At 23.6% G+C, this 21,374-nt stretch overlaps 4 protein-coding genes across 12 annotated transcripts in view; 1 reads left to right on the forward strand and 3 right to left on the reverse strand.

The window, feature by feature from the left end:
• LOC107998379 (Krueppel-like factor 3) overlaps positions 1–4,272 on the reverse strand; it is a 237,423-nt gene extending 233,151 nt beyond the window's left edge. For all 5 annotated transcript variants that reach the window (XM_062083134.1, XM_062083133.1, XM_028666985.2 and 2 more), the window contains exon 1: positions 934–4,272. The gene's annotated coding sequence lies outside the window, so the exon portion shown is untranslated. The remainder of the gene's footprint in view (positions 1–933) is intronic.
• Positions 4,273–4,407: 135 nt separating this feature from the next.
• On the reverse strand, positions 4,408–8,436 carry LOC107998355 (fatty acyl-CoA reductase wat-like). The gene is made up of 9 exons (XM_062083127.1): positions 8,290–8,436; positions 7,587–7,757; positions 6,649–6,742; positions 6,343–6,588; positions 6,078–6,223; positions 5,699–5,998; positions 5,201–5,482; positions 4,843–5,100; positions 4,408–4,759 (listed from the first exon to the last, which is right to left on the reverse strand). The coding sequence occupies exons 2-9, from the start codon at positions 7,745–7,747 to the stop codon at positions 4,651–4,653; spliced, it is 1,596 nt and encodes a 531-aa protein (XP_061939111.1). The 5' UTR covers positions 7,748–7,757; positions 8,290–8,436; the 3' UTR covers positions 4,408–4,650.
• A 738-nt stretch (positions 8,437–9,174) lies between these two features.
• LOC107998383 (WASH complex subunit 2) lies at positions 9,175–17,228 on the reverse strand. Its single transcript, XM_017057633.3, has 12 exons — positions 17,086–17,228; positions 16,869–16,997; positions 16,590–16,778; positions 16,346–16,503; positions 15,875–16,238; positions 15,637–15,766; positions 15,345–15,530; positions 14,982–15,277; positions 14,583–14,890; positions 11,734–13,181; positions 11,437–11,561; positions 9,175–11,350 (listed from the first exon to the last, which is right to left on the reverse strand). Exons 1-12 carry the CDS (start codon positions 17,086–17,088, stop codon positions 9,869–9,871), a joined length of 4,818 nt encoding a protein of 1,605 aa, XP_016913122.2. The 5' UTR covers positions 17,089–17,228; the 3' UTR covers positions 9,175–9,868.
• Positions 17,229–17,258: 30 nt separating this feature from the next.
• LOC107998384 (YY1-associated factor 2) lies at positions 17,259–20,894 on the forward strand. Of its 5 annotated transcripts, none has more exons than XR_009832210.1 (6): positions 17,259–17,393; positions 17,718–18,275; positions 18,522–18,996; positions 19,132–19,525; positions 19,594–19,757; positions 19,838–20,894. XR_009832210.1 is itself a non-coding variant. In XM_062083139.1 (5 exons), the coding sequence occupies exons 3-4, from the start codon at positions 18,820–18,822 to the stop codon at positions 19,468–19,470; spliced, it is 516 nt and encodes a 171-aa protein (XP_061939123.1). In that variant the 5' UTR covers positions 17,259–17,393; positions 17,718–18,275; positions 18,522–18,819; the 3' UTR covers positions 19,471–19,492; positions 19,594–20,894. The 5 variants fall into 5 exon arrangements, 2 of the variants coding, with proteins under 2 accessions (XP_061939123.1, XP_061939122.1); XR_009832211.1 differs by having other exon boundaries at positions 19,132–19,492; XR_009832209.1 differs by having other exon boundaries at positions 19,132–19,757.
• The last annotated feature ends 480 nt before the right edge of the window (positions 20,895–21,374 follow it).

Below are 21,374 nucleotides of genomic sequence, written 5' to 3' on the forward strand. Positions count from 1 at the left end.
AAGAATACATTTATTTTTTATTTTCCTTTAAAACAGTGGCAAGAAAACCGATAAAACATATCGTAACATGTTACTAAAAGCCAACAACACCAGCAGAAAGTACTGTACATGTATCGTTGGTTATTGCTAAGAGCTTATCAATCAGTGCGTACCTCTATTATGCGGGTGGTTCTTATCATCAAGTATAGCCAGTCATACAGTATTTTTTGTAAATATTTATTATTCCAATACATTTTTCTTTTTCGAAATTCTTTTTATATTGAATAAAGAAGAAAAAAAAAAGAAAAATTATTGACAAAATAAATAAAATATCAAATAAAATTAGAACGATTCATATAAACGATTCATTTACCACATACGCATATACATAATGTGCATTAATATTTTTATGATACATAATCAAGAGTGTTAATTAATGGTTTTCTAATGGTAGTTATAATTCGAAAAATTTAAGAAATAACCACGCCAGAAATACAACACAGTTTGCATTCCTGTGTGACAGAACGGGGGAGGACAGACGCAGACAGAAGGTAAAGATCGATAGAGGTTCGTCGACTCGACAACTGACTAGAGTCTATATTTTGCTCAACCTTACTAATGCTTTCAGGGATAAAAATTATGATTACGTTATGCAATATTAACAATTATTTCTTTAATTTTTATTATATTAGAAAATTGCATATTTTATTATTTTTCTATTTGAACCGAAGATAAAAAGCGTCATTTTTATCAAATCGTTTTTCAAAAATGGCGGGAAAGACACAATGTTCGATATAATACCAATACAGTTCGATTTTTAAATTTTAATATTTATAATATATATATATAAATAATAAAAATATATATATACTTAGAAATTATAATAAGATAAACAATTTTTTCATAAATTTTTTTACTGAAATTTTAATAAATGCAGATATATTTTTTACTCACCAAGTTTTCTATCAAGATGATTTCAGGAACGGCGTTCTCCTCACACTTGACTTAATCCAAGTAATGGCGTTGCTGGCATTGGCTATCACAGAATTTCCGTGTGAACGAGAAAATATCTCGAACTGTCATTGTTGCGATCGGTACATAATAATGTAATTGCGATCACGACAAGCAAAATAAAAATCACTTTTGACGAATGTTCAACAAAAAAAAAGCTCAGTCACTTCACATATTCACAAAAAGTCTGATTAATGCAGTCAAGGTACGCACGATTGATTCGTCACAGGTACAAACGATTGTCAAAATATGTTCATAACAAAGAAACATTCACATCCTGCGATAACCCGTTACCAAACAAGTTCAAATTTTATTTCAACAAAAACTATCAATCACTACGATCACTATTTTTTAATTCACAATTCGTTCTTTTGTCGCGATTTCGTACTGACGAAGATTCCGCGGCCATCGCGATAGTCTAGCGACATCTGACACGAAACAATATCGATATATCGATATTTTTTCGAAGACACGCTATGACATCATCTTTTGATCAATCGATTTGGAACGATTATGTTTCATCTTCACAGTGCAAGTGTATCCTAAGATACAATCGATTTAATTTGAGCAATCAAATTTTGTTTCGTTTGCAAATTAACCGGTACAATAAACAATGAATATAAAATATTCTTTATAATTTCGTAATATATTTATTTCAATGAGTAATCGTTTTTTCGTAAGTTTGCTTCGTTTATTTTGTACCATGTCATAAATGATCACCAAATGTCAATCGTATTCGTAAAATCATCTGATGGTATTAAAATGTTGTTTCGAAAAATTGTATATATTCTTATATTATTTATCCACCATCTTTTATTTACTATTAATAATATTGCTTTTTGTATTCAATATAATTTATCTCGTAAGTATTTGACAACAAAAATGGTTCGATATTTCATTCGAGATATTTTACAACAAAAGAGCATGATAATAAATATTTAAATCCACTATCCATATATTTCCATTAAATTTCATTTCGGACGGTTGTATTTAAAATACGTGATGTAAATCACAAAATCTTAATAGTCATATATTATAATGTGTCTCGATCTCAATCTGTGCACAACGATTAACAAAAATGCTATTGATCTTTTTTTTTATCACAAATATACACATACCATGGATTATTGAAATAATACACTTTGTTCAACACTTATTTATCCAAAATCGTGTTTGACTCCATCATCTGAACATGTATCGATTGATTGAGTAATAAACTGTAACAATGTATCCTTCGAACATCGATAAAAACAAATAGGTGGATAATACAAGCGGTGAGTAAAATCAATTTTCTATTCAATTTATTTTATTTCTTAATTTTTCTTCGGAATCTGCGTTGTCAGATGTTAGCGAAATAGTTAGTTATTTTCATCACTAAATCACGACGCGAAAGGCGATCAAGTTGCGCGAACGTTTGGGAAGATAACGCATAAAACGAATGGACGGAGCCGCTGCTGGCCGACTGCCGACGGTCGAACACGCTCGGATCCCAACGATCAGCTGATCGGCACGCGCGCTACTATGGTAACCAACGTCAGCGGGCTCCGGTAGGGTTGCATGCGCGACTTTTGGAGGGCGCCCCATACGCCAGCGCCCAGACCTGATAACGTGTAAGTGCGTCGTTGAAATCGTGCGTGCGTGCGCACACACGTGGTTAAAAGGTTACGTGCGCGGTATGCGATATGTCCGTAGATGACAAAAACAAAACGATGATGAAATCCGATAGAAACGAATATCGAAGGAAAACAAATATCTTTCGTCTTCTTTGTTTCTTTATTTCCTTTTATTATTTTTCTTGTTCTTTCTATCTCGAGATCGAAACGCGGCACGCAATGTCACTAACAAACCTGAAGTCTCCGACTGTGTGAAGTCGCAATAGATGACTGAAAATACTGTGCGACTCGTCACAAGATCGATGACGGTGACCGTATCTGACAGAAAGAAAAATCACGAGGTAATCGTGGCACGAACGACAACGTACGCCATCCGCTCGTGTCGGCAGTCGGGCGTGCACTGCCTTCCTGAGTTGTCGGTTGGTTCTCGATCCTCGACTCTGTTCGCTCGAGTCGTTTGCCTGCTCGCGCGGCCTCCATCCCCGTATCACACTACGGTCCGATGCTCGATGTACGATGATGGCGCACAACTTTACTCGCTTCTTTCGTCGACCTATAGCTAGCCCTTCGACCTATAGTTAATGTTGGAATAATTTTTATTTAATTTTAATCATATTATTATTACTTCGGTATTGATCAATTATGAATTGATAGCAAATTAATTATATTTATGTTAAATCTTATCAATTTTAGATAAAATGATTAAATATTAATATTAATATTTTCTAAAAAAATATACAAGTAAAATATAATATTATTTTTTATAATGTTATTTTTATCTGATTCAAATTTATAAAAAATATTTAGAAAAAACTGCAATTTAATAAAATATAAATAACACTTTTTCAAATAAGAAATGTATTACATGTATTATATTTTATAAATGACAGAAATAAGATAAATAATAAGTATAGTATATTTAAATTTATATTTAAATAATATTAAATTGAAAGTAACAAAAAAAAAATGTACTTAATAATTTCATTAGCGCTTATAGTTATAGTAAAATCAATCGATTTGTACAAAATGTGGTCAATATGTACATTCTAATAAGAATTTTAATTGTATTTATTAATAACATATGAATTTCACTTTCATGATTAAACTTTCAATTTTAATATGAAATATATTAATGATATATATGCAATACAAGTTTCTATTGGATATATAAAGTTATATAAAGTTTACAAATATAAAGTTTACAAATATTTGTAAACAGTAAATATTTAAATTTTTAATTTGTTTATTAAAATATTAAAATAATTAAAATAATATTTAAATAAATCTTTTTTAATAAATTTATTTAATAATATTATAGATATTTTATATAAAATTGTAAATATAATTGACATTGTAATCAATAATTTAAAATAGTATGCACAATAATATATATAATAATATATATGATATATATAATAACTGATAGATATATGATATATAAAAAAATTATATAAAAAAGTTTTTAAAAAATTATAATTTTTTTATATTTACAATTTTATTTTATTTAAAATAATGATATAAACAAATTAATAATTGAAAATCGATAGATACTGAATCTAAAATAGTTGATTAAGTATTTATTAAACTATAAAAATTGTAAAATAAAATATTAAAAAGGAATCGTAAATATAAAATTACAAAAATAACAAAAATAAAATATAAATAACTTGAAAAATTTCTGTATTTTTATCATTTCAAATTATAAACATATTTGTATAATTATAATTTTACGTAATTTAATTCTAATAATAAATTATAAATAAAATAATATTAATATTTTTTTTATAAAATACGAACATATAAATATTTTCTTATTTACAAATTTGAAAATTTGTAAATAAACGTTAAAGTAACTTTATTTCAAAAATAGTCATAGTGATGACATCTATTATTCTTATAATGAAACAAATTTGATAATATCATCACAATGGCGACATCTATTATCATTTTAACAAAAATTTCAATTGTTTCTAATAAGTACATAAGACAATTATTTTGGATGTTTTATGTAAAAAAAAAAAAAGTATAATGACTTTATTGACAAATATTAATGTGATAAAGGACAAAAAGACCAAAGAAAATTTATAAATGAAAACGCAATCCATAAAAATAATAGTATTATTGCCAAATTAAATGTATAGTATGCAATACGTAATCTGCAACATTGAAAAAAAATATATTTTATCAATCATAGTTTATCAATAATAGTAAGTTTAATAAAATTTAAAATCAAATATACTTTTGAAATTTTCTTCTTGCCGCATCTATTGTATCCATTGAATCATTTAATAAATAATAACGAATACCTCTAAGTTCTTGATAAAAATATTCATTCCAATCTAGCATTTCTATATTGAAGCAAAAAATTTCTCGATCTGTAGAATTCATTTTTTGCCAAAGATTTATAACATTTTTATTTTGAAATTTCCAATTATTTATTGAAAAATAATATATTAAATTACTAAATTTATGTATTTTTTTGTATGCACTTAATAATCTGAAAATATATATTTAACTATTATTATTAATTAATACACAATTATAGTATATTATAATATTTATTATCAAAGTTTATAGTTTTTATATAAAATACGTACATAGGTTTCCGACCAATTAGATAAATTACTATGTCAACAATAAGTGCTGGTATTATATGTAACAACAAAGCATAAATTTTATGCACAAATATATATCTATTCAATGTAAGATTATAATACGAAATACATTTTACACTAGGTATTTCCAATCCATAAATTTCACTTATTTTCATCATTTCACCCCATGTAATTCGATTTTGACAAGAAGATACACAATTATAAATTGGTATTCTTTCTTCATCAGAAAGATTAAGAACTTGATCTGATTTTATTGCAAGTTTTCTGTGAAATTAAATAATAATCACTTGTATTAAAGTTTATACTTTTACTATACTTCATATAATCTTTATTAATTCAAATGTTAATCAATTTGATTCATATTTATAATTATTTTTTAATTGATAGATTGTTAATTTTTTTCATTTTATGAAATAATATTATTTGATAATTAAAATAATTTAATTTTATAATTAATAAGAAATTATAATTAAAATTTACCTATTAACTGTATCCCAAGCAGAACAAATAATATTAGAAATAACATAATCTGCTGGTATAATTTCAGCCACATTCTCTGATTTACAAGGTAATGTATGTAATAAACCTAGTGCACTTCCTGTTATTACACCTGTAACTCCATATACATTGTTTATCCATCCACAAATTGGCTCATTAAAAGTTGATGTAATAATACTAGGCCGTACAATACAAATTGGAAGATTACCACTATATTTCAATATCATATTTTCTCCTAATGCTTTAGAATAAATATATGTATTTGGCCATTTATCAAGTAATCTATAAAAAGTAAAAAAAAACATGGTTTTTTTATCATTATTTTTATATAAAAAAATAATATAATTAAAACAATACATACATGGGTGTAATTTGTTCAAGTTTTTTATCATCAAATATATTTAATAATTCTAATGCTTTGTCTGCATCTATAGTATTTTTATAGTGTTTCTCTTCAATAATATTTTCTGTACAAGGTGCAAATGCAGTAGATATATGCACGAAAACCTGTAAATAGAATATTTTTTCAACTACACAATATACTTATTATACTTTCAATACACTTGAAATACTTATTTATACACAATAAAATAAGTATTTCAAATAACGAAAAATATTGAATATACTTTGAAATTTGGAAGTTTTTGTGCAAATTTCAATAAAAATTTTGTACTTTTAACATTAATATTTATTGCAGTACTAAGTTTTTCTTCGAATCGGACAGTTGCAGCCATATGAAAAATAATGTTTACATTCATTAAAACATTTTTATCTTCCGATGACAATCCATAATCATCTTTTGTTGCATCCCCTTCCAACATTACGATTTTTTCCAAAAAATTTATTTGCTTATATCTTAACTTGTCATATATCTAAAAATAATTTACAATTTATTATCAACTAGTTATTGTCAAAGTTCTTATTTTACTTACTACTTCTTCAAAAATTTTATGAAATCGTTCCAAAGCAGTTTTTCCTTTTTTCGATCTTATTATTACATATATTTTTGCAATATCCGGACAACTTCTATAATATAATATAAATATAAATATAAGTATTCTATAAATATATTTAGAATAACTTGTGAAATATAATAGTTTATTATATGAAACAGTTTTATTTACATGATAATATATAGATAATATATATTAAATTATAGCATTAAAATATAGCATTTATTACAACAATATAATAAATATTATAAATATTACTACAAAAATAAAAAATTAATTTTATATAATTTATATATATGTACATATGTATGATATTAAATAATAAACAATTTATTATATATAAAATAAAATATTATTCGTATTTTACAATTTTTTCTCATTTTAATTTATTTTAATTCATCTTTTTAGCATATTTCTAAAAATTTAATTCAAAATAATTGAAATAATTGAATTCAAAAACTGCTTATTTTTACTGGTTATTTTTATACATTATATTGTATTACAATACGTACATATATATATATATATATATATATATATATATATATATATATATATATATATATATATATATATATATATATATATATATATATATTTAAATGCAATATTAAATTATTAAATATTAAAATCTTTATATGAATTTGAATCAATGTGAATCATTTTGAAACAGTTCTAAATAATTGTTTCGAAATTGATAATAATACTTTAAAAGATATAATTTTTAAAGTTATCAAAATATAATTATCCAATATAAATTAAGCAATGTAAATGATCAATTTTATATTTTTGATTATTTTAAATAAAAATAAATATATTAATAAATTTAAAAATTATCACTAATACTTTCATTTAAATATTAAAAAATTTAAATATTTAAAAAATTATTTAAATTTAATATAATATAATTATAAAACCTGAGTAATTTTTCAATGAGTAAACTTCCCAGAAATCCTGTTCCTCCTGTTATCAAAATATTCGTGTGAGCAAAAAATGGAATTATTTCACTTTTTTCATTTTTCGTTGGTTCAGTAAAATCTGTAATATCTTTTATATATTCATTACTTCTTAAAGACATCTTGATTTATCTGTTAAAATTCATAATATATAATATATAATAATACGTAATTGAGTATAATAATTATTTGAAAAAATTAAATAAAATCTTTAATAATATATTGGATTTGGATACAAAAAATTATAAAACAATTAATATTTATATAATGAAATAAATATTTCATTGAATATTAATAGTGAATATAGAATGTAATATAAACATCTATAAAATAATATATCAATAATTATATTATTTATTTAGTTTCATTAAATATATTTTTTTATTTATTATCAAAAAGTCATAAACTATAATAAAAATATATATATATCATTTTAAATAATTATGATTTTCAAAACAAAAAGTATCTACTATTTTTCAATTTATATATTATATTTATATAATATATTATCTTTTTATTTTATTATTAAATTAATTTTAGGTAAAATAATCAAATATTATTTGAATTATAATTTTGAATCCACATCGTTAATTTTGTCAATTTTAATAATAAGAAAGATATTAATTTTCATAAGAAAAATATAATATTATTGTAATATACTTACCACAAATATTATAATACTTCAATATGAACGAGGTGAATTCGACAACATATGAATTTCAACTGCATATTCCCTCTTGAATGACTTTAAACATATAAAGATATACATTTCGTTAAATGACATATATATAAAATGATTTGATAATGATATGCAAATAAAAAAAGATCACACAACTTCTTACAATACATAGATTACAATAGTTGAATAAAAATTATATGACAATCATAATGATGTCATATGATTATATGATTATCGAAAAAATAAAATTAAAAAAAAATGAATAATAACAAAAAATATAATTTGATATTATTAAATAATATTTCGTAATTAATGTTTAAGAGAAGATAAATTTTCTGTGAAGTTAATAAAAAAATTTAAAAGATTTATATTTTTTTTGAAAAAGCAAATATAAATTGAAAATTGATATTTTGTTAATTTTTAATTCTTTTTTATATAAGATTAATATTTCCATAAATTTGATAAATTTTAATAATAAATAAAGTATAATTTTTATATCATTTTCTTTATATATCTTATATTTTTTATTAATTTCTTATAATAAAGATAATTTTATTATTTTCTTTTAATCAAATAATTTTTCTTAATATAAGAATATTTGAGAACAAATAAGATAATTATATTAACTATAATAACTATAAAATTTGACTATAACAACTATATTATTAAATATTAAAAGCAATTTAATGACTTTTCAAAAAATAAGATTATAATATGCATTTATTCATAAATACATTCATAATACCGGATGTACCTTTGAACCGGATATACCTGATTTTACTTAATGAAGTTGAATGTTTTCTGATTTGAATTCGATTATGCATAGTATTTAAATAAATTATAGTATGATTTTTAAAATAAAAAATAAAATTTTTATATACAATTCAAATTATATTTATTTTATTTATTTATTTTTACTAATACATGCTTTATAGAGAATGCAATATATACATTATCGCGAATACTATTTTATTATCAACAAATGAAATTATTATATATATATATATATATAAAATAAATATTACAGAAAATATATTCATCATACGTAATAAAGTAAATTTGCAAATTAATTATGCAAAAGAAATGTAAAACAATATAATAATTAATCAAACATTAATCATTATTTTATGCATATAATATTTTGTTATTCGTTGTACTTGATACTTAAAATATTTCTATTTTATGATTTTAATATTTTTACAATTTCTATTTCAAATAATCAAATTAAAAAAATATTTGCAGAAGTATAAATTAAAAATCATAATATATTTTGTAATTTTTTCCATATAAAGAATAAATAAAAACAAATATGTATATAATTGTGCACAAATAAATTTTTTTATCATTTTTGCAATGGTTATCATTTTTAACGCGCAGCGTTATAATTTTATGACATTTTATACACATTTAATTTATCGATTTGATTTTCAATTATTTGATAAATGTACAATTTAGGATATAATATATAATTTCAATTCTAATACATTTTAATTTCAAATAAATTTGTAAAATATATATATTAAACAAATATAAATAATATATATTATTTCAAAATAAAATATGTTTAATCATCTAACAGAACGCTCAAAGGATCCTCTCTAATTTTTTCAGCTGTTTTTTTTAAATCTCTTGTTATTGTTTTTTTAACAGTTGATCGGATCTCTCCTGATTTAATCGATTCGCCTGTAAGTTTTTTACCGAATATATTATCATCGTCGTCATCATCATCAGAAAGAAATAGAGATTTCGATGTGCCAGCAATTTTCTTCGAAACTGGTATTTTGGTTAAAATATCTTCTTCTCCACTTGACTGATCGGCGAAAATGTCCGTAATATGTGAAGTCTTCACAGGTTCGGTAATGCTTGTATATATATCATTTTTCTTTGATTGCTCTTGAATACTTTCAGAATCTAATTTCTGTGTTTGGTCAAGTGGCTCAGAAAATAAATTTGTATCAGTATTATCATCATCAAATATATTTATTTTCTTTTCAGACTGTTCTATAGAATGTTTTCTTTCAGGTTCAATATCTATCGATTTCTTTACAACAGAACCAAATAAGCTATTATCTTCATCTTCTTCATAGAACAAATTAATTTTCGTATCCTTTAAAGTTTTTTTTACAGATTTAGTTAAAGTTGTCGAAAACAGATCATTTTCTGTATCATCGGTAAATAAACCCAAAATTGGTTTTTTTACAGTTTGTTCTTCAATTAATTTTTTAGTACCACTAGAGAACAAACTATCATCTTCAGAAAATAATAAATTCTTTCCCTTTTCGGGAGATGGTGTTTTCGTAACGAAAGCAAATAATTGACTGGGATCTTTCAGCGGATCATGACTATCATCTCGCAATGGATCAATCATTTCTTTCGATTCATCTTCAACTTTAGCATTCTCTGATTTGGATTCCTTTTTATTTAAATGTGAAATTATGGAATTTATATTAGAAGTGGTACCAGATGCAAATAATGTGCTTTGTTCCATCTCTTCTACAGTTTTTCTTGTTTCTGTCTCTATATCATCGATTTGTTTAATATGTGTATCTTTCAATATTTTGAAGGTAACAGGCGGTTTTTTAGAAACAACTTTTTCAACCGGAGAGAGAATAGGTGCTCTACCAAATAGCATATCTTCTTTCTGTGGGTCTTCTGGTAAATCTGGTAGCACATCAAATAAGTCTTCTTCATCTGTAGATGGAGATAATAAAGTATTTTTGTTAGCACTCATTGAACTTTCCTTGCTTATGCTACCAAGTTCAGACTTATCATCCGCAGATAAGAAAATGTTACTTTCAGGGGTTCGATAAAAATTATCATTGTTTGAATGATCAAAAATGGTGGTAGCGGGATGTGCGGCACTAATATTTGTAAGTGTAGAAATCTCTTTATTGAAGATACTTGGCGATTGAATAATCTGACTCTCATCTTGTGAATTGCTTTCAAGAGCATCTACGGTATCAAAATCGATTCCGCTTTGCCTGATGGCGGATTTTCGTGCATGTCTACTTTGTGGTCGACGTTTCGCTTGTATTCTAACTCGTGTCTGAAAAATCATAAAAAATAATTGAAAATAATCAATAAAATTGTTTTTTTTTTCAAAACATGTTTTACATTTTCATAATATTTTACCTTCGAAGCAGTAGTAGATAACGTTTCTATTTGCATTGGCTCATCAAAACTGATCGCATTTTCTACATTACTTTCATCTGAAATTGTCGATTGCTGAGATTGCTTCTGAGTAGTAATACTATCTTCTGCAAAATTGATCAGTTTAATCAAATTAATTATTAAATGCAAAATATAAAAAAATTAAATATATATACATCTATCTAATATATATATTTTTTATATTTATATATATTATATTATATATATTATATATTATATTATATTTATATATATATATAAACAATACGTATATATTACCTGATGCACTTAGTGGCGAATTATGACCTTGTGTACTAACACATCCGCCATCATCACTATCTCTATCTCCTGCATTATCTTCCTCGTCCGTTTTTTCTTTGCTTTTTCGCCATACTGGTGGTGTATCCATGGGTGAAATCATTTTCAAATCCCCCATTTTTCCCATTAAGTTTTTTATTTTACCAGAAACTATTCGTTTTGTTTGATTATTTTTATCAGGCGATGATGATATGGCAGTTGTATGTATATCTAAAGATTTTGGAGGACTCATTTTTAATTCGTTTTCAATATTTTGTACAGATTCGCCTTCTTGAGAATTACTAATTGAATGTAGATCTTTTTTTATATCCTTGGGCATGATAACAGAAACATTTGATTCTTCAGATTTTACAAAGATATCAGAATTATTTGATATTTTAACATCCTTAACAGAATCTTCTTTAATACTTTTTGTTATCTCCAAAGTTTTATGTTCATCCTCTTTTGTTCTTTCTGTTATTATATTTTTAGTACTGAATAAATCATCATAGTCATCATCCTCAAAAATCAATCCATGTGATCCAATAGTAGTAGAAAACAATCCATTACTCGAAAGAATATCACTATTTTTATTTTCACTCTTTTCAACTTTCTGATCCACGATATCTATTCCGGATGTAGGCATTTCTGGCGATTTTTTATCATTCTCTTTTTTTTTATCAATCGGTTTTTTTATGGAAAATAAATCATCTTCATAATCGTCATTAAAAATATCAGATTTATTTATAATTTCACTTTTAATAGATTTCACACTTTTAGTTGAGAATAAATCGCTATCTTCGATATCATTATCAAACAAGCTGATTTCCTTCGATTTAGCAATATTCTGACTTTTTTCCAACCCGTTACTTTTCATTATTGTATCTCGAATATTATTTGTGAACAAATCATCATCAGGAATGTCTAAAAACTTTTTATTAGAAGCATTATTTTCCTCTTTGGGTTTTGCTATTATACCAAATATATCAACATCTGGCGAATCCTTATTATCGAATATGTTGATTTCTTCATCAAAAAGACCTCTTCGTTGTGTGGACTTAATCTTGTCGGAATATTGAGATGTGGTTAATAAGTCACTGCTTCTTTGTGATCTTGAACCCGAACTGGTTGTCGAAAATAATTCATCACCAGAATCGGAATCGTCAAATAACGAAGGTATTTTCGATTTCGGCAATTTTGAATCTGCTTTTGGTAGTGGAGGTGGACCAAACAAATCCTCATTTTCGAACACATCGTCCTGTCGTATAGATGATATATCCTCGATAGACTCTACTTGAGGATTATTCGTCGTATTTGAGATCGAAGTCACAGGATTATGTGTACGTGCAGTGAAGAGACTGTCACTAGTGATTCGTTCCCGATAAATTTCTTCTGATTTTAAACGCGTTGACGACATTCGAGGCTCAATACTGTAACAAAAGTTATAATAAGAATATGTAATACTATATTAAAACGAAGTGTGCTAATGAATTTCTTTCTATTTTTTTTATTTTTTTTTTTTGTCCATTTTGATTTTAAAAATGACTTGTTTTCTATCTCTTATTTAATATAATCATTTTTTTTTCTGTATTAAGAAACACAATTTATTCATAGCGAAAATAAAAGTTTCGCTCTCAAAAATATATTTTTAAATTACGAAAAAAAAAGAAAGATAAAAAAAATTTATAATTGTTTCGTGTTAATAAAATACATGGTACAATACAATCAATAAAGAAATATTTAAATAAAATTTTACAATATATAATAAAATTATTAATAACTTGCATCACAAAACAAATATGTACAATAACTCTCATTTAACGTGATAATTTATAATATCATAAATGATTGAATTTTTATTGAGTATATAATAAGAGCAAATAATAAGAAAAAATAATAAGAGAAAATATTTCATGATGTTAACATGCAAAATTTAATTCTAAAAATCAATTTTCAAGAAAATTTAAAAACTTCTAGAAATTTAATATATTTTTATGAATAGAAAATTGGAAACAAAAGAACAGAAATCTTTAAATAAACAACTATAAATGATTTGATTTTAAATTATTTAAAAATTATTTTTTATATAATAATTTTAAAAAATATTAATAATTTAAAATATATAAATTATATTATATGTACATAACATTATTTATTATTCTCTATTTTCTTATAATAAAAGAAAATTGTTTAATACTTTAATGCAAGAAAAGAAAATATAAAAATATATAAATATTTAAATATACTCAAATAATAATATTATGTAAAAAATTATTTGTGCATATTGGAAAATTGTTATTTATAGATAATGATAAAAATATTAAGAATAATATTAAGTATAAATAATGAACTATGAACGGCGATATATATATATTACTTACTTAATTATAATTGAAAATAAATATAATTAAAAAAAATGTTGTATGCAGAATATATAGATACAACATACTAGTTAGAAATGAGATACAAGTAAACTAAAGGAGCTCGCCTTGAGCTCGCGCATGTACTTGATATAATCATTGCAATGTAATGAGGGATGACTAATGTTTGGATCATCAATTCAATGATACACAACATACATATTCGTTTTTTGTGCAAAACAAAAACAAAAATAAAAAGAGAAAGATAATATAAATTTTGTAAAATAAAATTTATCAAATATGACTAAACAAAACAATAATATTAATTTTTAATAAATAATATAATAATTGATAATCTATATTTGATTTATTTATTGTATATTGTATATTATTTATTGTATTATATATATATATATATGTATTTATTAATTTACCTAATCATAGCTAATAGTAGTAATGATTGATACTTACTCAATACTTGAACCACCTGTGTTATTAATACTTGGTGGATAAATCGATATTCCGCTACTGTAGTTACTCTCATTAAACATGGCTGAATTTTCTGCGTTATTCACAATAAAATCATTAATATTATCGTTTGAAACAGTATTCCGTGAATGATTATGTACTGATTCGTTGCTAATATTATTTTCATAATTTGCTGATGTATTACTTCCAGAAGATCCGGATGAATGATTTCGCAATATTCTATTTGATAATTTATTCTCAACATTTGAAGTTAAACTATTTCCAGATATTGACATTCCTTCCATTGATTTCTAAAATATTAATTTTACAATTTTATTAGAAAATTTATAAATAAAGTACATATTAATATTAATATTAATAATGATTATTTTGTGATCTTACTTTTTTATTTGGCTCTTGATTTTTAGATGGTCCAAAGAGATCAACAATATCTTCATCATCGCTAAATAAATTATTAGTATTTACGATAGTTTCCGGTGTACTTGTAGCCATGTTACTAATTACTTTTTCTGCAACAGTCTCTAAACATTTTTTTTGCATATTTTCTTGATTATTATTATTATTATTATTAGAATATTTATTTTTTGTAATTATTTTTGTTATATTTTTCGGCGAGAAAATATCATCAGGTTCAGTATCAGCAAAAAGATCATCGATTGCAGATTTAGGTTTTGTCGCTAAAAATATAAATTTTTCTTAAACATCTTAAAAGATAAAATATATAAATTAAAAAAAAGAACTTACAAACAGTACTAATAGGAGGTGGTACATCAATGCTAGCAGGTATAATAATTTTGCATGATTTAATATATCTATCTTTTGATAAATTTTCAATAGATTGGTCATTTAAATATTCTTTTTTTTCACTAAATATGATTCTAGATTTATCATTTAAAATGTTCTCATCTTCCTCTGGTGTAAATAAATCATCTAATAAAGAAAATAGATAGATAAAGATAAATTAAATAGATTAGATTAAATAGATAGATAGATTAAATATCAATAAAAGAAATATAAATTAAATTTATGCATTTACCTTTAAATCGATTTATTGATGCCTCATTTTTTTCATTTACAATACCTGGTTTTTGAGCCTGTCGAACTGTACCTAATCGTTTAGCTAATTCTTCTGCAAAATTTGGTGTTATATTGTTTGGTAATGATGTCTAAAATATAATATAAACAATTTATAATATTATAACATATACAATAAAAAATCATTCATAAATATATGTATTAAAAAAAAGGAATAAATAAAAGAAAAAGAATAAAACCTTTGAAACATTATCATTAGGAGTAATTGATTCAGGAACAGAATCTATATTACTTTGACTAACTGCATCTATTTTTTCATTGCTTATATATGCTATATCATTTCTTTTACTATAATCTGATCCATTCAAAGAAGGTAATAATCCACCTATGTTAGTTTTTGGTGCAGTATTTATACTAAAATCTTTAAATGTTGTTGTGCCATCATCTTCATTTTCTGATTCTTCTTCTTCTTCATCTATTTGTTCAGATTCACTACTACTACTACTTTCTAAACCAATTTTATTTGAATTTTTCCATTTTTCAGAACCAATAACATAAGGCAAAACTCGATCTTGATATGGATCATTTGGCCCCAATACAACACTATAATTAAATTATAATTAAAGTATAATTTGAGAAATTATTTTATATTAAATAATAAAAATTATAATAAAAATTATAATATATATATAAGGTAAACATAAGTTTACCTTAATACTACTTTATTGTCTTCTTCTTCACTATCACTATCACTGTCAACAAATTCCATTTCTTTATATTTTTCATACATTATATTTAGGCCTTGTTTTACAGTTTCACTCACATTAGCTATAAGATCTGCATCTATTGAATCTTGATCTTTATATTGCTATAAATTTTAATAAAATAATGATTAAAAAGAATTATAATAATAAGTTAAATTTTAAAATATTATCTTAAAATATCTTTAACTACCTCAATTGATGTTTCTATTTGTTCTCCAATCTCTATATTATCTTCTTGTACACGGCTTTCAATAAATTGAGTATTAGCTAAAGCTAAAGATGTATTAGTAATATTATCAATAAATATTGCTGTTTCATTTAGTTGAGTTGTTAATGAATCCAAAATTTCTTGTGTTTTATTTGCTCTTGATATTACATTCTAAAAATATCATTAATAAATGTAAATCTTTCATATATAATTTTAAACTATAAAAAAATTATGTAATAAAAGAATAAAATTAATACATACATCAGAAAATTGTTGAAGATGTTTAAGAAGTCCTGCATCACCTGCTAGACTCCATTCTCTTCTTTTTTTTCGCATTTCTTCTGTAGTCCATGGATGATCCCATGATTTATCCATTCCATTTGATATGTCCTAATATATAATATTTTTATTGTATGTATTTATTTAATACATATTTTACTAAATATTTATTAAATTTAATAGGAAGAAAGATTTATACCATATTAATTTCTTTCCATGTGGAACAAATAACAGTATTCTTTATTATTGTTTATATTTTTTAACCTTGAAACTTGTTTTAAATTTTTAAACTGATAAATAATTATCAACATACCATCTAGCTTAATTTAGTATAATTATTACTTTTCTTCGTAAATACATTTACATACGTTCCATTTATATTTTATCAAACTTAGTGAGGGGGGAAAAAAACACCCATTTAACAGTTGGAATTATCAAGTATCGAATACTGTCACATCTATGGTATGATTTAATTCTTGTTTTAAGAGAAAACTTTCAGGAATGTATGTAAGTTAAACTAAGCCTACGAGTTTTTTTTTTACTTGTTATTGTTAAAAGAATATTTATATATTATATAAAACTCTATTATCTAAAACAAAAATATTTTATATAACAAAAAATTAAAAATTTTTCATGTAAATATTTTTTTTTAATACATACTAATACATACATACTATTTTTAAAGTTATAAATTATAATTTTATACTATCATTCAAAATAATATTTATATAATAATCTTTTGTTATTATATTCTTTTTTGTATCATATCATTTAAAAATTTTATATAAATATAATAAAATACATTAATATGTATTAAATTTTATGTAATAGAATAAATAGAAAGGGATCTTTCTTTTACGATATACAATACTGGTATATACAATGTTGCCAAACCGAACAGTATTTTGGTCCGTATTCAACATTCCGCTGTTCGACCTATAGAGAAACAGTACTGTGGATTGTTTGTCAATATCTTGGAGTTAGTTGATTTTTACCAACATTTATATATAAAGCAATTGTTTTACAATGACACAAAAAATCAAAAAAATATCCTGATTATAAACGTATCAGAGTGTTTTGTATATATATAAAAAACGTACTGATAAAATAATACTGACAAAAAGAACATCATATATGTAGTATAATGCTACTTTTATATGCAAGTGAGGAATTCCATCTGTTTCGTTAGAAAAAAGATTATTTGAAATTTTTACATTATAAAAAATATTTAGACTTTTCATAATTAAAATTTTATCAATTGTATATTATCATGGATATTTAATACAAATATCTGTTTTATAAGTGAAAAAGTAAAAATTTGTAATATAATAACAAAAAAAGACGGATAACCCTTATTATATAAAAAGTTCCATAAATTGGTACTTATTGGTAAGTAATTAAAAATATAACATTTTAGATTAATTTATAAAAAATAATTTTTTAATTATAAATTAAATCGATTTAATTTTTTAAACAATATAATATACATATAATATATACATATGCGCGTCTATGTTAAGAGATGATACTATAAAATTATTTATTATATGAAAACAATAAATTTATAATATTTGTTAAATCTTAAAAAAAACCATTTGTTATTATAATAAGAAATATAAATTTTGTTTGTTTTAGATACATTTTTAAAGATGTACCTCAGGATGTCACAACAAAGAGATATAGATGGTTTATATAATAAAAATGAATACATCCGACAATTGTGTATCTTGTTTAGTTGATGCACAAAATATTCTCTTAGGCAATTGTCTATTTTCTTTATTGCATATCTTTATTCTTGCTCTTTTGGAGCAATCTCATTGTCATAAAGTATCCAGTGTTCATAAAATCACTTTTAATGAGGCTGAAAGCACGTATAGGAAGGCAAACTCTCTTTTGAGAAGTTACAGTGTTCTACAACTGACTTTCATGAACAATGAACCATTCGGGAAGTGGAAAACGTCAGGCGAAGGTTTTGGAAGAAAACTATTGGGACTGCAGTGTCTGCACGTATAGAAATACCGCAGAAGCATTTAAGTGCCTCATGTGTGACGTCCGTAAAGGAACTTCTACGCGGAAACCCCGCATTAATCCTCAACTTGTAGCACAACAGGTTATATTGTAATATAATATTAGTAATATATATATAATTTTAATCTAATCTCTCTCTAATCTCTCTATTTATCATAAATGCAATAATGTATAAGATTATAATATATTGATTTTACTAATATTACTTTATATATAGGTTGCACAGCAACAATACGTACCACTTTTGAAACCAGGAAAAAAGGAAGGTGGAAGTGGAGGTAGTACAACTAGTAGTGGTAAAGAAAAAGATCGTAAATTGGACAAACCAAGACGTAAAAATAGGCATCCACCCCGTCTCAAAAATATAGATCGTAGTACAGCCCAGACCAATGAAGTGACAGTAAATAATGTTACTGTCGTTATTACAGAATATAAGCCCAAAGTGAAAAAAAGTTCAGATCAATCTGGTTTATCTAGCAGTGCTTCTTCTGAAAATGGAAGTCAGCATGATTCTAATCAAGACTCTAGAAGTCTGGATATAGGAACAGATGCTTAGCTCAGTGCTATATCACATATGTGTATGAATTAATCTAATTAATATATTATATAATGTATGTTACTCTTTATGGACTATGGTCCATTATGTAGACAAAAACAACCATTTGTCTATATGTTACAGGTTACATAACATTCAATGAGGTCAGATGTTTTATGCTATCAGTGGAATCATTGAATTATGTCTTCAATATAATCTAAGAAATGTCATATAATGTTGCTACATACTGACATCAAAATTGTCTGTTTCAATGACAGTAATCTTGACATCTAAAAGCAACAGCAAAAGTTAGTTATATTTAAACTTATTTATTTTATAAATTTATAATATTCTAAATTGATACTTAATATCTAATTGAATATTTTAGATAATTTTATTTATGCAACTTTGGATATTACTTATTCTACTTAATATTATATATATTGACTGTAAAAATGCATTATATGCCTTAATATGGCAAATGGAATTTGATACATTCATTGTTGACATAACAATGTCCACGTGACTTTCATTGAATCTATAACACCACTGCCAGAAAGCATGTTGTAAGATTATTGTTAATTAGAATATTTTAACGAACTCATTTATGTATAATATGAGGTATTTAATTTGTTTATTTAATAATGACTATGACAGAAAATTAAAAAACTGGCATTGGTACGTATACCTTGATCCCATTCCAAAATTATCTATAAATTTGATCTGTTCCAAGCTTTATATTTTAATAGCAATTAATTTCACTAATGCAAAAATCTTTAATTTAAATATACCTATACATAAAAAAATATACAATTAAATTACATAACATAGTACATAATATAAATTGAAATAGATATCACATAATTCAATATTATATATTTTAGATAATATTTGAGTTTGTAACAAAGAATTTTATTAATTTTCATTGCTCACAATTTTCATTATGTTAAAACACAACAAATATAATTTTTATGTACTTCTTTATTGCCCACATTTTAATAGCTCTAGGATATATAGATCGAATATAATATTAATAGAAAATATTTGACCAATTTACTATAAAATATTAATTTTCCATAGTAAAATTATAAAAATTGAAATATTAATCATAAAAGACTATTTTTCTTTTGAATTATTGATATTGCAGCAGAGCATAAAAGCTACAAATTAGTAAGCTCATATTAGTAACTGCCCAATCACTTATAACTGTGATTTATAATTCTTTTTATATTTATTTTTACATATTTTATGTTACCAGGTAAGAAATAGCATTATCGAATTAACTCAGACAAAATTTATTATGACTACAAGGACCATAAACAATTTGATTATTTCATGTATGAAATATTAACATGCTATAAAATCAATTCTTTTTCAATTCATGTAAAATATTTGTATGCTAGTTAGATTGAAATATAAAATGTAATTTGTCATTGAAGTTAATATTCTTTATTATAAACATGAAAGTGATACTTTTACAACCATTTATACATACAATTATTCAAGTACCAAAAAAAAATTACATAATCATGCAATATTAAAATTTATAATATAAAATAATGAAATTCTAACTATTACTTTTAGTTTTTTAAAAACTACCAATTTTATAAAATTTGTAAAATAAATATCAAATTTTTGTTAAATAGAAAGAAATTCTAATTTTTTATGTTCACAATTATATATTTGTAAAATATTTTAATTTTAATATTTAGATTAAAAATGAAGAAGTTGGTAATATACCTTAAATTATACCTTAAATTATATTATATTACATCAATGTATTCTTAATCATTTTATTAAATAATCAATTTAATTAAATATATTTTATTATATTTATAATATATATATATATAAAATATACAATTTAAAAATTTATATTTTCAAATATTGTTCATTGATTTAAAAACAAACAAATTTTAAATAAT

This window comes from Apis cerana, linkage group LG12 (assembly GCF_029169275.1).
Source record: "Apis cerana isolate GH-2021 linkage group LG12, AcerK_1.0, whole genome shotgun sequence".
In the NCBI taxonomy this organism is placed as follows: domain Eukaryota; kingdom Metazoa; phylum Arthropoda; class Insecta; order Hymenoptera; family Apidae; genus Apis; species Apis cerana.

Bases quoted from the DNA above. Each gene is read 5' to 3' on its own strand.
- LOC107998383 (XM_017057633.3), bottom strand. The intron at 16,239-16,345 runs GTAAACTTATGT...ATTTAATTATAG, and splicing joins GACAATAAAGTAGTATTAAG to TGTTGTATTGGGGCCAAATG. The intron at 13,182-14,582 runs GTAAGTATCAAT...CTTTTGTTACAG, and splicing joins ACAGGTGGTTCAAGTATTGA to TATTGAGCCTCGAATGTCGT.
- LOC107998384 (XM_062083138.1), top strand. From the start codon at position 18,820: ATGAACCATTCGGGAAGTGGAAAACGTCAGGCGAAGGTTTTGGAAGAA. The intron at 18,997-19,131 runs GTTATATTGTAA...CTTTATATATAG, and splicing joins CTCAACTTGTAGCACAACAG to GTTGCACAGCAACAATACGT.
- LOC107998355 (XM_062083127.1), bottom strand. From the start codon at position 7,747: ATGTCTTTAAGAAGTAATGAATATATAAAAGATATTACAGATTTTACT. The intron at 5,999-6,077 runs GTATGTATTGTT...TACTTTTTATAG, and splicing joins CTTGAACAAATTACACCCAT to ATTACTTGATAAATGGCCAA. The intron at 5,483-5,698 runs GTAAATTTTAAT...TTAATTTCACAG, and splicing joins GCTTGGGATACAGTTAATAG to AAAACTTGCAATAAAATCAG.